General features: G+C 43.3%; 1 protein-coding gene across 1 annotated transcript in view; it reads right to left on the bottom strand.

The window, feature by feature from the left end:
- Window positions 1-4313, bottom strand: part of SLC26A7 (solute carrier family 26 member 7) — a 93393-nt gene extending 89080 nt beyond the window's left edge. Inside the window, exon 1 of the mRNA XM_063129886.1 lies at window positions 3950-4313. Coding sequence (XP_062985956.1) covers window positions 3950-4142 — 193 coding nt within the window. The 5' untranslated portion in view covers window positions 4143-4313. The remainder of the gene's footprint in view (window positions 1-3949) is intronic.
- Window positions 4314-16374: the final 12061 nt, after the last annotated feature.

Below are 16374 nucleotides of genomic sequence, written 5' to 3'. Positions count from 1 at the left end.
CATGACAAAGAGGTTGCATTTCTTGATGCCTAAATGACTGTGCCCTGGAACAGTTCGTCATTGAACCGACCAGATGGGAGGCAACCCTGGACTTAATCCTAAGTGGTGCTGCCCAGGACCTAATGCAAGATATAAATATTGTTGAACCAATCGGTAACAGTGACTACAATGCTATCAGATTCAATATATACCTAAATGGGAAATTGCCCAGGAGGAAATCCAACACATTCACACTTGACTTCAAAAGACGAAACTGCTCTAAAATGAGGAAACTAGTGAAAAGAAAGTTGAAAGGAGGAATCAAGAGGGTTAAATTCTCGTAAAATGCATGGAGCTTACTCAAAAACACAATAATAGAAGCTCAACTAAAATGTAATCCACAGGTTAGGAAAGGTAGCACCGAGTCCAACAGGTCACCAGCATGGTTAACAAGCAGTGTCAAAAAGAGGGCTTCCTGCAAAAAATGGAAGTCTTGCCCAAGTGAGGAAAATAAAAGGGAGCACAAGCTTGTACAAAGGAGATACAAGCAAACAATAAGAGGTGCAAAAAAAGCATTTTGAAGAGCACATCACTAATAATATCAAGGTCAACAATAAAGACTTCTTTAAATATATCGGAAGCAAGAAACCAGCTAGGGAAGCAGTTGGACCATTGGATGACAATGGAGTTAAGGGAGTACTAAAGGAGGGCACGGAGATTGCAGAGAACCTGAATGAATGCTTTGCATCAGTGTTCACCGCAGAGGATACAAGACAGATAGCTGTGCCTGAACTGATGTTTTCAGGAAGGGGGTCTGAGGAACTTAAGCAAATAGTCGTGACAAAAGATGAAGTTCTCAACCTTATTGACAAATTGAAAGCAAATAAATCACCAGGCCCAGATGGCATCCATCGTAGAGTTCTCAAAGAACTCAAATATGAAATTGTGGACCTCCTCACAAAAATAGGTGCATAGTTAAATTATGGAACTCACTACCACAAGATGTAGTGATGGCCACCAGTTTCAATGGCTTTGGAACTGGTAGTTGGAGAAATTCCGGGAGGCAAAGGCTATCAATGGCTACTACCCCTGATGGTTGTGTGCTATCTCCAGTATTCAAGGCAGTAAGCCTGTGTGCACCAGTTGCTGGGGAACATGGGTGGGAAAGTGCTGTTGCACCATGTCCTGCTTGTTCATCCCTGGCCGATGGCTGGTTAGCCACTGTGTGAACAGAGTGCTGGACTAGATGGACCCTTGGTCTGATCCAGCAGGGCACTTCTTATGTTCTTAACCCAGTGGTAGAACACATGCTTAGTATGCAGATGACCCAAGTTCATTTCCTGGCATCCCCAGTTAAAAAAGGGGGGGACCAAGAAGCAAGCTATGGCATCTGATTGAGGCCCTGGAGAACTTCAGCCAGTCAGAGGACACATTACTGGGCTACATGAACCAATGGCCTGACCTGATATAAAAACAGTTTTCTATGTACTTAAGGAAACGTCATTCTTCTTCAGCATCACCTGAGCTTTTTAAAGCTGTAAGTAGGAAAGATTGAAGAATTTATTTTGTGCAAGTTCACAAAAAAAGTTGGAGAGAAGTTCTACCAAGTATTGCCTGTTTCTTAATTCAATATTTTGGTTGGCTTCTAAAATGCCATTATTAGTGGCACTTTTAATTACAATTGTTGTCTACGAATGTACCAGTGAAACGAGATCCTTTACAGTACTAGAGTATTAAGGTCTCTAAAGTTATATCATGCCAATGCAGATGTTCCTAATTATTCCAAAAGTACAAATACTTACACAAACCAGTTGGTTCCAGCTGCAGAATAATTCAATTAAAGGAGTGCTTATAATTGACGATGCATGAATGAGAGCTAAGGCTAGCTGTTAGGGAATCTGTAAAGGAGCAACTGTCACAAAATGTTTGCTTCTGAATGATTGCTAACCTCTTCTCCCAAGGCAACTATATGCAGCATTTCCCCGAGTAACATGGCAGAAATCTTCATTTCTCTAGAAACAATTTAAACCATTCTGGTTTTTTCACCTGCAAAAATAGCCAGATGTACAAGTTAGGGAGAGGCTTCCTCTTACCTGTAGCAATCAAACTGGATTGGAGCTCCACCGTGGTTTCTATTATAACTTTCAAAGATAAGTTAAGACATATGGGGGTGCTCTTGGATCCAGAACTGTCACTTGAGGCACAGTGGCAAAGAGCACCTTTTATCAGCTTAGGTTGATATACGAACTACGCCCTTATCTGGACAGAGATAGCCTAGCTACAGTTATCCATGCTCTGATAACCTCTCGTTTGGATTACTGCAATGCGTTATACGTGGGGCTGCCTTTGAAAACGGTCCGGAAGCTTCAGCTGGTACAAAACAGGGCAGCCCGTTTACTAACAGGGACTGGCCGGCGAGATCACATTACGCCAGTCCTTTTACAACTTCATTGGCTGCCAGTCCAGGTCCGGGCCCGATTCAAAGTGCTGGTATTGACATTTAAAGCCCTAGATGGTTTGGGGCCAGTTTATTTGAAGGAACGCCTCCTCCCATATGTACCTGCCCGGACCTTAAGATCATCTACAGGGGCCCTTCTCCGTGAGCCCCTGCCAAAGGAAGTGAGGCAGGTGGCTACTAGGAGGAGGGCTTTCTCCGCTGTGGCACCCCGGTTGTGGAACGAGCTCCCAGAGAGGTCCGCCTGGCGCCTACACTGTACTCCTTTCGTCGCCAGCTGAAGACCTTTTAATTCTCTCAGTATTTTAACACTTAATTTTAACTTAAATTTAAATTTTTCTGTTCTAATTCTGTATTTTAATCTTATATCAATTTTGCTGCGTGGTTTTTATCCTGGTTGTGCTTTTTATACTGTATTTTGTAATTGTGCTTTTAACCTGTTGATTGTTTTATTATGGTTTTAATTTTTGTGAACCGCCCAGAGAGCTTTGGCTATTGGGCGGTATAAAAATGTAATAAATAAAATAAATAAAATAAATAAATATGACAAGATACAGTGCAATCTGAAAGACTGGCTAGAAGCAATAATCTATAGCTGGTAGCCTTTTTTTATGCACTGGAAACTTTGAGGCTTGTTGACTACTATTCTCAAGGAAGCGGCAGGTAATGTTGGGGGGAATGCAAACGTTTGTTCTGCTCTGCACCATTTCTCTTAGATGTGGATTTTGAACAGGAAAGGGAAAAGGTGCTATTTTAAAGGTGAAAGATCAGATTTTCATACAACAACACTTGGCATTTATATAGTGCTTTGTAGCATTCAAAATACCTCCCATCCCTTTTTTCAATAAGCAGTCATCCTTACATTAGTCCTGTAAGACGATTCAGTACAACGGTGCTGTTCTCGTGCTGATGTTATATATAGTATTGCTATCACTGACAACGACAGGTATAAACAGATTAATAGAAAGTTTAGGGCACACCCTCATTGGACACAGTGGGAATTATTTGCATGCATAGGGTTGCACTACAAGCTTCATTTCATAAACGAGAACGTGGTGGTGAATAGCAGTCAATAAAAAGAGAAACCACAACTACTTTTGCATACAACATTAAACTGTGCCCATTTTGAAAGACTGAGATAATAAACACACACACACACACACACACAGTCAAACATATTGATTTTGATATCTGTTTGCATGTTAAAGGACAATATTGTCTATCAGACCAGAACTTCCCATTTATTTTGGCAATTCTAAGTCTGAAATCCTGTGCACCTCCACCTGGGAGTAAGCCCCAGTGAATGCAGTGGGATTTACTTCCAGAGTAAATTTGCACAGGATTGTGCTGTAAATTACACATAAACGGTCCAGGACTAGGAAAGGGAGGAGCTACCAATCTCCATCAGTACTCATAGGAAAGAAGAATCAAGGAGGTAAAGAGCATTCACAGTTGAAACAAGAGCAGTTCACCTTAAGCAATGCAAGCCATCAAAGGCAATTTCCAATACAGTACCTTGTGTCACCTGTTGAACAGCCAACATCATCCCAGAAACTGTATCAGGAACCAGGTCTGATCTCCAATTGTACTTTGGCACCCATTCCAAAACAGGCAGCCTCCGTACACACCACAGCTTGAAGTCTTCGTAGCGAAGGCCATGGAACTTCCTCCAGATGGCATTTTCCGTTTTTCTCTTTGTCCCTGTCATGGTTAGTCCTTTCTCTTTATATAGTTCCTTCTTCTGCAGAAGAAGAAGAAACAGCTGTATAGAATTGCACCAGATTGGTGTGAACTTCAACAGATTCTTCTGCAAGCTTAAAGCTTCAGATCTTTAAGCGAAGCCCAGTTCTTCCGTCCTGCCTTCCTTCCTTTCTATTTCAAAGGACTGCAAGTAAGCATGTTTGCTTTCAACCATGCAAATATCTAAAGGCACAATATTTTCGCTGCCCTAGTCAGAAATGTGATCTAGCCTTATATGACAGCTTATGATTCTCTTTGCAGTCATTCCCCTCCTTATATTCAGTGTAGTGTTTGTACTTTTGGCCTGGGTCCAGCATTAAAATGAGGTAGTGCTGGGCGTATGTTCGGTGTGGGATGGGCTATGCTAATACAATCAGGAAGTACCCAGCTAGGCAGGAGTCTCCTTGCCAACAATTAAAAGAAAAGAAGAGTTTCTGCCTTTGTGTGTGTGAGAGAGGGAAAACACAATGCAGAACCCATCTCTCTCCCTCTCTATCCAGGGCAAAGATTTATTAGTGCATTTCAAAAGTGCTCTGAATTCCTGATGCTAGCAAATAGGTTCTGCAACTTTAGCTATATCGGACTTCTCCAGATTTCCCTCCCTTTCTTTCTTCTTGTAATGCAATACTTTAATGAAAGCATTCCTTTTTGAAGTAGGAGTTGGTGGATTAGGCTGCTAGGGCCAACTCTTGGCACAGTCGGTCCCTACTAAAAAAAAGAGAACAGCCAGATATTTTTCAGGTAAGCTGGCATCGTTGCAAAGGAGCTGGTGGGCAGGGGGATAGGAGGGGTGGGGGAGAAACCTTTCTGCCCCTTTAAGCAGGGCTTTATATAGAGAAATTATTACATCATGCTTTTCATGGCTAGTAACATATAACTGTCATGGCAAGGAACTAAAAGTTATCACCTGCAAATGGCTGCTAAAGTGGCACCTACAGAGGCTGCTTCTAAAGTTGCCAGTCATAAGAAGCTAGGTTATCCCAGGCCACACTATCTGACAATTTAGCCCAGTGTCCCCTATTCTGACTGGTAATGACTCTCTGAAGTCTTAGGCAGAGGTCTTTCCCATCACCACCACCCCAGAGATCCATTTAATGGGGAATACCAGGGATTGAACCTCAGACTTTCTTCATGCAAAGCAGCTGCTCTGCCACTGAGCTACAGAGCCTTTCTATACAAGGCTTTTATTGAGTGCTCATGGTTGCTCACTCATGGTAGTTTGTGGGCCCTTTATATGACACTGTCATCCTCCAGAGCATCTCCTGTGCTTTGCAACCATTAATGCTTCATCATCATCATCATCATCGAAACTCTGGCATAAACTTCAGAGAGCTGTAAACTGTAAATCTACAGTCTTCAGAGAGCTGTAAACTGAGTGATCTCCATCATGGTTCAAATCAGAGAAAACAAGGAGAATCCCGTTAATTAGTGCACTGCTACTACTCCTCACAGTTGGGAGGGGGAGTGATGCACCAAGCATTGCACACTCAGCTGTGCACACAACAAAGGCAAAGGAGAAGTGAAGTTAGCTCTCCAGCTGGAGCTTCAGTTGGGGACCCAATGATAACAAGGGGCAGGGATGCTCCACCATTCACATCATCAATAGTCCACACTCCCTGGTGTCATTCAGTATATGTGGGGGGCAGGGGGCTGTTTGGCCCCCAAAGGGAACATTATTTCCCACCCCCGCTTTATGCGTCAAAGACCCATACATTGTGTACAAAACCACCATCATCCATGGTGCATTCCAGGTTTGTAGTCCACATTGTCCCACTAATTCACAGCCCAGAATAGCGGGAAATCCACAAGCAGGCAGGTTCTTATTTGCCAGCATTCATATATAATAAAAATGTTGGCTCTTCCTGGTTGCATCTGCACCCGTAGCTGACCAGCATTGTCACTGGATGGACTGTGCCAAAGGCTGAAAAAAATAAGAGCCATCTAATCATTTTTAGACAGTGGCCTCAAACTTTTAGAATGTGTGAGCCCAAAACAGAGCTGAAATATTCTTCAAATCCTCAGTTGACAGCATCATCTATACATACATACTATGGCTGGCTCAAGATCACAATGATCATTTCAAAGCCATTTAAATCCGAAATGGGTTGTCATAATTTGTCATTTTTTTCAGCAAGATGAATAAGGAAGTCTTGCAAAAAAAAAAAAAAAAGATAGATGCTGCATGTGAAAGATCCAAAGTTTTTATTATTATTATTGTGGGGGGGGGGGGCATCAAAATTAACAATGCAGTCCTATGCATGCCTACTCATATGTAAGACCCACTGAGTTCAGTGGGATTTGCTCCCAAGTAAATATGCTGATGAATCAGTGAAACCAAGTTGAGGTGGTCAAATCACTGTTGCTTGCCAGGTCTACTCAGCACCCGGAGATGTTTCCAGCCCTGAAACTGCCCCCCTGTGGGATATATATCAGTTCCTTTTAAAATAATCTGTCATAGGAGAATCATATGTGCAGATACTTGTGTCATCATATCTATATCCATCGATAGTGTTCGAAGTTAATCTTCTTCACTATACAGGGATATGCCGCAGGAGAGTTGTGCACCAACATCACGCCTTGGATGCAGGGGACAGTCTACACTGGCCCACTCTCCTCCCCATATCTGATCAGTTTAGAAAGGCAAAGAGTCCAGCATAGGTTTACCCGACAGAGAAGTGGCTTTCTGGGATAAGAGTAACTCATGCAACACATCCGGATTCCACCTACTTTCCCCACAAAGGCCCCAAGCAAAGGCAAAATGCAGATTGCTCCAGTTACTTGCACTTTCATAGACCAAACTATGTAGAGATAGAAAGCTCCATCACACCAGCGTTATAGTCTGCTGTCGTGGTGAATTGCATGCAAAGGACTCAGATGACGCCGACCATGTCCTGCTGGGATTGCGGTTCTCCCCCCCCCCCCCCCGGCGACGTATTTTGGCCTGCGGAAAGTCCGGTTCTTCCAGAAATGCAAAAGCACACCGCTCAAACTTCAACATGTATTTTCATCCATTGTTTTCAATCTGATGTTCTGTGGGCATGTTTTCAAGGGGTGGTATTACTGAGAAAAGAAAGGGGTGTGCCTTTTCTCTAGTGGGCTGCGTAGCTTCTCTCCCCTCCCCTTTCCCTCTCTCCTTTTCAATAAAAGGGAGTTTTAGTTGATTAATCAATTAATCTATGAATTAAATTTACATGTTAACTCCAGTCCCTCTGGAGCAAGAAGAGGTCCCATTGAACTCTATGTTCTCACTCCTGAGTAGGCATTTTCACCTTAAAAGAAATGTAGAAAATGCACCCTCCTTGCCAGCAGAGCCCTCATTTTTAAAGATAGAGATCCAAATTGGCACAGTGATAGCTCTTAAGGAGGGCTTTCAGCAAACCAAATTTGAATCAGATTGGATCATCCCTTGATTTCTTATGATTTTTAAAATCCCCCCTTAAATTCTTTTCCTCTGTTTTGCACCAGTGCAAAGGATTGTAGGATCGATCTTCCATTCCTTTGATCATGCGAAGCTGTGCATCTTCACGTTCATAAACTACTGTGCATCCCTTACTCAAAAGTAAATCCCATTGATTTCAACTGCTAAAGACACATGCAGACTTATCTTTGAGTAAACTCCATTGAACAGAGAGAGTCTTACTTCTGAGTAAACACATATTCTAGTTCTAGAGAGCCATGGATGGCTTGTGTGTGTGTGTGTGCGTGCGCACACGTTTGACAGATGGAACATGTATGAGAGGTGCCATGTGCGAGGCGGTGAGAGGAAGGGAGCAAGGGGAACCAGATTTGCCTGGTGCCCTTTCCACAAAGCTTGGACACCAGCTGTCTCCACAGTTAGCTGAGGATACCACTCCTGGGGGGATTGGTATCCCCCAGGGGTTTTGCATCAAGGGGAGGTGGAGAGGCAACCTTGAGTCAAGCAGCAGGGAAGCAAGAGCCCCGCGTCTCTTTCAATCCAGGTGGACACTTTACTGATGTGGGATTCTCTCTCTCTCTCTCTCCACACACACACACACCTTTCCTTTCTTTCTTTCTACAAGCCTGATCCCAGTCAGTGTTCAGTGCTCCTAATTCTGCCTGGGATCGGTGCTCTTTCTCCTTCCCCTAAGATCTAGTCCGGATCCTAGTAGGAACAGTTTCATTTATTACTTTTGGGGGGGCAGGCTTAGTCAACTCTACTCAGAAGAAAGCCTTGTTGAGTTCGGCGGGGCTTACTCTCAGTAAGTTGGTTATTTATTTATTTAAAGGGCAGAATGGAACAAACCAGGACTTACTTCCGAGTAAAGATGTGTAGGAGGGTGCTTAATGACTTACAGGGGATATCCACGAAACTACTTAGGGGAGAGAAGTCCTTGTTTTTCCCAAATCTGTTCAGCAACAAGAGAAACTACTGCAGAGGGAAAAGCAGAGCAACACCTAGTAGTGCCCCATGTTCATCACAGCCAGTGCAGGGGGGCGGGGAGTTGTCCAACCACCACCAACCCATAAAGGGTAGCAGGAGGTAAGAAGGAGATCTGTGGGCGGATGCAATAGCGATTTGCAGGTATTGGGGGCGAGGTGTAAAGATGCATGAACCCTAAAAGTGCACAGGTGTGAGTGATCAGGGCTTCACACACTGTGGAAACGAAGGGGGATAATATGAGGGCAAAAGTGCAGATGTGATGGAGCTTAGATACTCCAGAACCCACTGGTTTTGATGGCTTTATAAGTCATCAAAACTCAAACATGCATAAATGCAGCTATATGTCCTTGAAAATCTTCTTCACCACGCACCCACCCCAGGGCTTTCCAAGCATTTAGGCAGCCCCATGGACACCCTATCCCTGTCATTACTTACAATGAATTTTTAAAGAAACCCAATGCAGAGAACAAGACAGGCAAATTGCTCTCGTTTCAATGGAAAACTTGGGAATTGCATACCACAATAACAGATAACCGAAGAGCCACAGTACCTGGAGGTTAATCTAGCCCTGATAAGTACTGTTAGATATCTATACAATTCTTAACATTCAGCTTGTGCCCACTGTGTCTTATTTTACCGCTGTTTAATTTGCCCTCTCCTACTGCTGCTATTGGCAGTTTATGCTGCTAATATGCTCTCTATTCTCTAAATATCTTTAGCCTAGTGATTGTCCCTAATCTCATATTTCTTCTTCCAGGTGCTCAGATGCTCCCCTGCTGAAAATATGGCTCTAGTATAAATGCCCAGGTATTTAAATATCACACATTTTATTATGGCATCAAAGAAACAGAGAAATAATGGCATTTCTGTTAAAAGTATACACTATGCATTTATGGGTCATGGAAACCATTAGGCAAGAAGGTGCTAGTCAGGTAATCCACAGTGTATAAAACTCATTAAGGATTTTTCCAGTCATCCCACTGGGTAATGAATAACATTGTAAGTAATCTCCACCATATAACAGAGCCATTAATCTCTTTCAAAATTGGGCTAATTTTACAATAAACCTCTCTTTGCTACGGGGGAAATACTGACTCCATGAAAGCCAAAACTTATGTTGCAAGAAGTAAAAGGCTTCACTGAAGGATGCAAGGTAAGGTTGTTGAAAAGACAGTGGAATGCCAATGCAAGAAGAATTTGGAGTGTCCTTATGTGCATGCCCACCAGAGAGATCTGTCCCACTGTTTCATATGCAATTGTATTTGGCCAGAGAGTACTTAATAAATCTGTGCTTGCAACAGAATTTAGGGCTCCTGTTTAAAATTATTCCTAATTATTAATGGCATAATTAAGAAAGGAACTGAAAATAATACTGCAAAGATCATACTTCCCTTATACAAATCTATGGTGCAACCACACTGAGGGCCTTCCTAGACGAGGCCTTAGCGCGCCTTCAGACCCGGTTTCCCTCCTGTGCGTCCACATGACGCACAGGGGAATCCGGCGGCAGGCCGCGCTGAGTCCTGGTCTAACGCGCCATAAGCGAATTCGCTTATGGCGTGCCTTTTCCCCAGCTCCGGCTTCAGGCCGGGGCTGGGGGAAGTGTAGTGACTTCCGAGGCTTTTTGCAGCTACTTGCTTACTCGTGAGTAGCCGCGAAAAGCCGCGGACCTGGCACAGCGCTCATACGCCGCGGACCTGGCACAGCGCTGTGCCCGTCGGCCCGGGGGGAGGAAAGAGAGGGGAGGGGGAAGGATGGCAGGGGGGGTGGCAAGGGGGGGCGGGTGAGATTGCGCCGCGCACCACCGCCGCCCAAGCAAGCAGGCGAGCGCGCTTGCCCGGGCAATGCCTGGCATGGGGCGGCATTGCCCGGGCAAGCGCCGCTCGCCTGCTTGCTCGGGTGGCGGCGGCGCATGGCACGATCTCACCCGCCCCCCCCTTGCCACCCACCCTGCCATCCTTCCCCCTCCCCCGGTTTAAAAAAACACAAAAATAAGGACATACCAGTCCGCTGTCTTCGGGCCGCACCCGGCCCCTTTTTTTTTTAAAAAAAAAATGGCGGACGCCGCATGGATCCAACGTCCCTGCGCGTCCGACGTCTGGAACCCTGGCCGAGGCGTGCTAACGTTAGCGTGCCTCGGCCCCGCCTCCCTGCCGGGTCTAGCAAAGCCCTTAGAATACTGTGTAAAGTTCTGGTCACTGCACCTCAAAAAGGTGTATTGTAGAGCTAGAAAAAAATATCAAGAGACTGGGACAACTCCCCTATGAGGAAAGGATATAACAGCTGGAATTGCTTCGCTTAGAAAAAGGGTGATTAAGGGAAGGCATGATAAAGATGTACAAAATTATGCATGGTGTGGAGAAAGTGGATAGGGAGACATTTTTCGCCCTCTCTCGTAATATAAGAATCCAGAGTCATCCCAGGAAATTGATTGGTGGGAGTTTCTGGACAGAGAAAAGGAAGTACTTCTTCACATAGTGCATAGTTAAACTATGAAATTCACTACCACAAGATGTAGTGATGGCCACCAATTTGGATGGCTTTAAAAGGTGATTGGACAAAATCATGGCGGATAATGCTGTCAAAGGTTACTTGTCCTGGTGGATATATGCTACCTCTAGTACCAGAGGCAATATGCCTTTGTACACTAGTTCCTGAGGAACATGGGCAGGAGGGTGCTGTTACACTAATGTCCTGCTTGTGGGTTTCCATGGGCAGCTGGTCGGCCAGTGTGTGAAGGAAATGCTAGATTAGATCCTTGGTGCATGGTCTGGAGGCACACGAGGCATCCGCCTTGATGAAGTTAAGCAGGACTGGGTCTGACCTGTGCTTGGAGGAGAGACCACCTGGGAACCACATGTAGCCACCTTGAGTTCCGTGATGGAAGAAAGGTGAAATATAAATGTAATAATAAAAATAAATATAAACAAATAATAATTAAATAAATAATTGCTCTGATCCAGTATGGCTCTTCTTCTGTTCTTATTCCTTAGATGGCACCTTCATACCCAACAGGTATGAAGGCCTTTTCAGTGGTGGCCCCCCAATTATGGAATGATCTCCCCGATGAGGCTCGCCTGGCACCAACATTGCTATCTTTTTGGCACCAGGTTAAGACCTTTCTCTTCTCCCAGGCATTTAACAGCATTTAACAACATATGCTGAGTTTGTTTTTAACGGACCCCAGAATAGTTGTTTTTATAAGGATACTGTTGTTTTTATGCTTTCTATGTTTTTAAACTTTGTATATTTGTTTTTAATGTTTACTGTTTTTAACTTTTGTAAACCGCCCAGAGAGCTTCAGCTATGGGGCAGTATATAAATGCAATAAATAAATAAATAAATAAACAAACATTATAGTAGTTTAATCCAGATTCATCGGAGGTGAACCACCACCAACTCTACCAGACACTAGTTTTATACCCGCAACTGGTAAATTTGGTTGATACCTGATGACTGTAGTACCTAGTGGCTGCTAGCATGCGTGGAAGAGCTCACAAAGATCAAAGACCACAGACAGAACTCAACTTTTGTATCGCTCAATATCATCCAAATGTATGTCACTTTCACATTTGCGAGTCATCCAAAACCTTTACCTATTGGCAGAATGAATGTGCAGGGGACAGGCAACATTACGGGTCTGCCTCTGCCACCTCATGCAAGTTCATTTGATTTCAGAGAACCGATATGCATCGGCCAGGGGTTGCCACGTGCAGCCCTATCCTGCCCAATTTTACAGGGGCCCTGCCCAAGCCCCTACTGAATTTGCCAAATAACAAAACAAAACAAAAACTGATTTTGCAAGAAAATTATAGGAGCTCCACATATGCCGTTTCCTTGCAAAATGACCACTTTTTCTGCCACTTCTATGACAAATTCAGCAGCAATTTCGGTGACGAGCATCTGAGATTAGGGAGACAGAATTACCTGGTGAGATGGAGAGGCTTCTAGATGCACGCTGAAGCACCTCCTATAAAAACTGAAAGACTGCAGACACTCACACTTTTTCACTACTCAGACCGTGATCACAAAAAGATTATTGGATAAAGATATATAAGCTTTTGAAATCTATAGAATATGTGATATATTGGGCACTATCTATACTATAGTATTTATCTTCTATATATTTAAAATAAAAAAAGGATTGTTAAAAATGTGGTTAACGTGAGTGGCAATTAATCTCTGTATGAAGCAATCTCGAATATGTGTTGTGGGTAGAGATGAACAAATCTGTTAGTTTCACTTTCTCCCAGTTTCAAATTCTTTAAATGTCAAATTCTTTCCACCCCATTAACGAAGACATTGATGAATTTTGGTAAGTTCTTATCAAAAGAACCAACTGAACTCAATCCTCACCCATCTGCACTGGCCAAATTCAATGGGTACAGCTATTCCCAACATGGAGAGGAACATGTTGTACCTGCCTGCTCTGTAGCTGTTAAAGATGAGTAGCCTATCAGAAAAAAAGAGGTGGCAAACCTAATGCAACACTAACATGGTTGAATACATGGGGAATCAAACCCAGACTTTTAAGAGCTAAGCGCGCACAACCCGCTGTCTGGGTGGAGGAATATCAATTTTGCTTTCTCATACATTTCTTTTTTAAAAAAATCAAAAAAATCTGAAGTTCTTTCTGTTGTGTTTATGACGAAATTTGTGGATTTGGATGAATTCTTTTTAAAAATGAAATTCTCACCCATCCCTAGCTGTGGAATACATCTTGTGGCTTCACCATAGTTTTTGGATCTTTAAAGGTTCTATGTTTGTTAAAAGATCAGTTTCGTGAAGTACAAGCTACAGGAGGCACTAAAGCATGACATATCCTGCAAGATCCACCATTTTTGAGGTGACTGAATAAAAAGCAAACTCCTACAGGAATAGAAAGTGGCATTAAAACGACAGAGAAGGTCCAATGGAATCAAGTACAAAAATGCATCTCCCAACCCAAAGGCAAATAAGAAGGTAGTGATCTCTCTTAACTAAATTTACATGAATTCAACTGGTTTCTTAAATAAGACTTTTCAACAGAACATTGGAGCAAATAGCAATCAAAATCCTAATTGCGCAGAAGCTTAAGTATTTCTCACTGAAGTTAAAAAGGCTCCACGTTATCATTACAGGATGGGATTTGTGGGGGAGGGCTTCCCAATGGAGGGATCTTAGCGCTATTAAGCAAAGGACATTGTGCAGCTATTCCTTAGTGTGTGTGTGTGTGTGTGTGTGTGTATGTATATATACATATATATATATATCAGATGGAAGCAGCAGTGGGAAAACAGAATGGTTGCAAGTGGAAGACAACAGCATCTGGACTTCCTGTAAAATTCCATGGATAAGGCAGGGTGATTGCACAATGAAAGCCTTATCCGGAAGCACGCATTGTCCAAAGTCTATTATGACCAGTAAAGTTACATCTGTATTATGGGTCCTGAGTGTCACCCAACATCCCCTGCATTTCTGCCATAGCTACTGCCCTCTCTCTTTTTGGATGATCTTCTCTGTCGCAGAGGCCTTGGTTAGGCACATATTTACAGCCCTAACTCTCTTGGTTTCAATTGGCTTGGCTGCTCTGACGTCACACACTCCGCTGCTATTACAAAGGGCCTTTTAATCCTTAGATCTCACTACTGATTGGTTAAGTTCATTGGGGAAGCATTTTCGTTGGAATTCCATTGATTTATTTTTATGAACAAGCTATGCCATACACACCCAAATTATTTGAATGGGACCTCACAGGTGCAAATGGGTTTACACTATTTGAGGGAGAAAGACAGATCCTATCAGGCTTGCAAAATAATCCTTATAATCTCTCTTTTATAATCTCTCAGAAATGCCTGTATCCCAGCTGTGTGTTTGCTTTGGTACCAATACCGTTGAGCCATCTATGAAATGTGCAGATTCCATGACACTTCGAGAAACAGCCTTTTTGTCTCATTGGCTGCCCAATCTGATGAGTCAGTTTCTGTCAAACACTCTTTTTCAAAACCACATTTGAAATACAGGCCATGACCAAAATATGACCAACGATGCTGCATCAGCAAGACGTAGCCAGCTTTTGTAACACAAAATCACATGTGCTGGCTGACACTTTACACACATTGAAAATCAAGATTTTTCTCGTGAGCATAATTTGTACATAGAAGGGGTAAAGTGATATGGATCAGCAAAGGAGGTTCAGAAGACTCATTGATAGTTAAGTTGCCAAAAACAGAAAATAAGGGGCACTGGGATTTCACTCCCCCCTGAAACCAGGGGTATCCATTATGGCAGGGGTGCAGAACCTTGAGGTCTGCATTCCATTTCAGAGAAGTTCTCAGGGGCCACGCTCCGGGGATGGGGGAAGATGAAGGTAAAAGGGGGAAGTATTGATGGAAATGGGGACTAAACAGGGCTACTGAGAAACGAGAGGGCAGCATCAGTATGCTTGGGGGAAATCTGCTGGCTATTCCATTCCAGCCAAAGTGACCCCCTCAATCTTGTGCCCACTTGGTGGGGGAAAGCACACGAAATACCTGCTACCACGGCAACAAATCTACAAATGGAGTGGGAACAGCAGCAGTTAGATCTTTGTGCAAGTCATCTCTATGGAGATAAGTGTGAGGGACCCTTTGCTACCCTTGTTCTCAAGACCCTTGGACTGACAGCAGTGGCAACCACCTCACAAGTCACCTCCATAGCGATGGCTCATAGGGGGCTTGACAGAGGCACACAGAAAAGAGGAAGGGTTAAAGGAAGGAAGGAAGGAAGGAAGGAAGGAAGGAAATTCCCTGGCTAGATCTATACTCCTGCTTTATAGCAGTACTGAAGTGCACTGATAACTGTTGGGGCACATTACACGTTCTATATACCACTTTCATGGTGTTATTTCCTGCTTTTTATTCCACATTATCCAAAATACCGCAACAAATGTCACTGTGTGCCCTATGACATATAAATGTGCAAGACGGAAATAATGTTATCATGATGGGATCATAATGATTTGACACAAGGTGTAGATCTGCCCCCCCTTCCTTCCTCAGCTCTACCTCTTCCTCTATATATCACAGAGTCCTCTTCAACATCCCGAATTCTCTCCCAAAACTGGAAGACAACTCAACCCTAATACAGCAAAAGCCCCACCCCATGTTTAAGCCATATTAAGCTGCTCATTCTCCACATGGCATCTTTCTCTCTATTTCTTTGAACTGGGCAGTGCTTCCAAGTTTAAGTGAGGGGCTTGTTTACTATACCATAGTCATGTCCCAGAACACAGACACCAAGGTAAGCCTAATGTGGCATTGAAAACCACTACAAAACAATTGCTTTTCCCCCACATTGTGAACCATGTAGTTTTGTAGTGATTTCATTCATGAATAAATGCCCAATGTATTAGACACAAATCACTTTCAACAAGAAGAAAAAGAAGAAACGTGTGTGTGTGTGTGTATGTGTGTGTGTGTGTGTGTGTGTGTGTGAGAGAGAGAGAGAGAGAGAGAGACTGAGATTGATCTGTGTTGATAACATTGCTAGAATTATAATACAATATTAAAAACAGTAACTACAAGAGTTGTTCTTTTGACTATTTAATCTTGAATATACTGAAGAATGGGCCTTTACAACTTCCTGAGACTCCTGTTCCCCATCCCCACCCCAGAAATCCAAAACGGCACCCTGCAAATTGATTTTGCTACTTAACTACTAGAAGCCAATAAGACCCAGAGAAGCTGAGGTGGCACACATGACATAGACCCATTGCTGAAACAAAAAGTTATTTCCAGCCCTGTAAATTGCTAGAATGGGATACTGCCCGGGAATTATA

This window comes from Elgaria multicarinata, chromosome 7 (assembly GCF_023053635.1).
Source record: "Elgaria multicarinata webbii isolate HBS135686 ecotype San Diego chromosome 7, rElgMul1.1.pri, whole genome shotgun sequence".
NCBI lineage: Eukaryota > Metazoa > Chordata > Lepidosauria > Squamata > Anguidae > Elgaria > Elgaria multicarinata.
The sequence above is the reverse complement of the archived record's forward strand: the minus strand, read 5'-3'. Positions and strand labels throughout refer to the sequence as shown.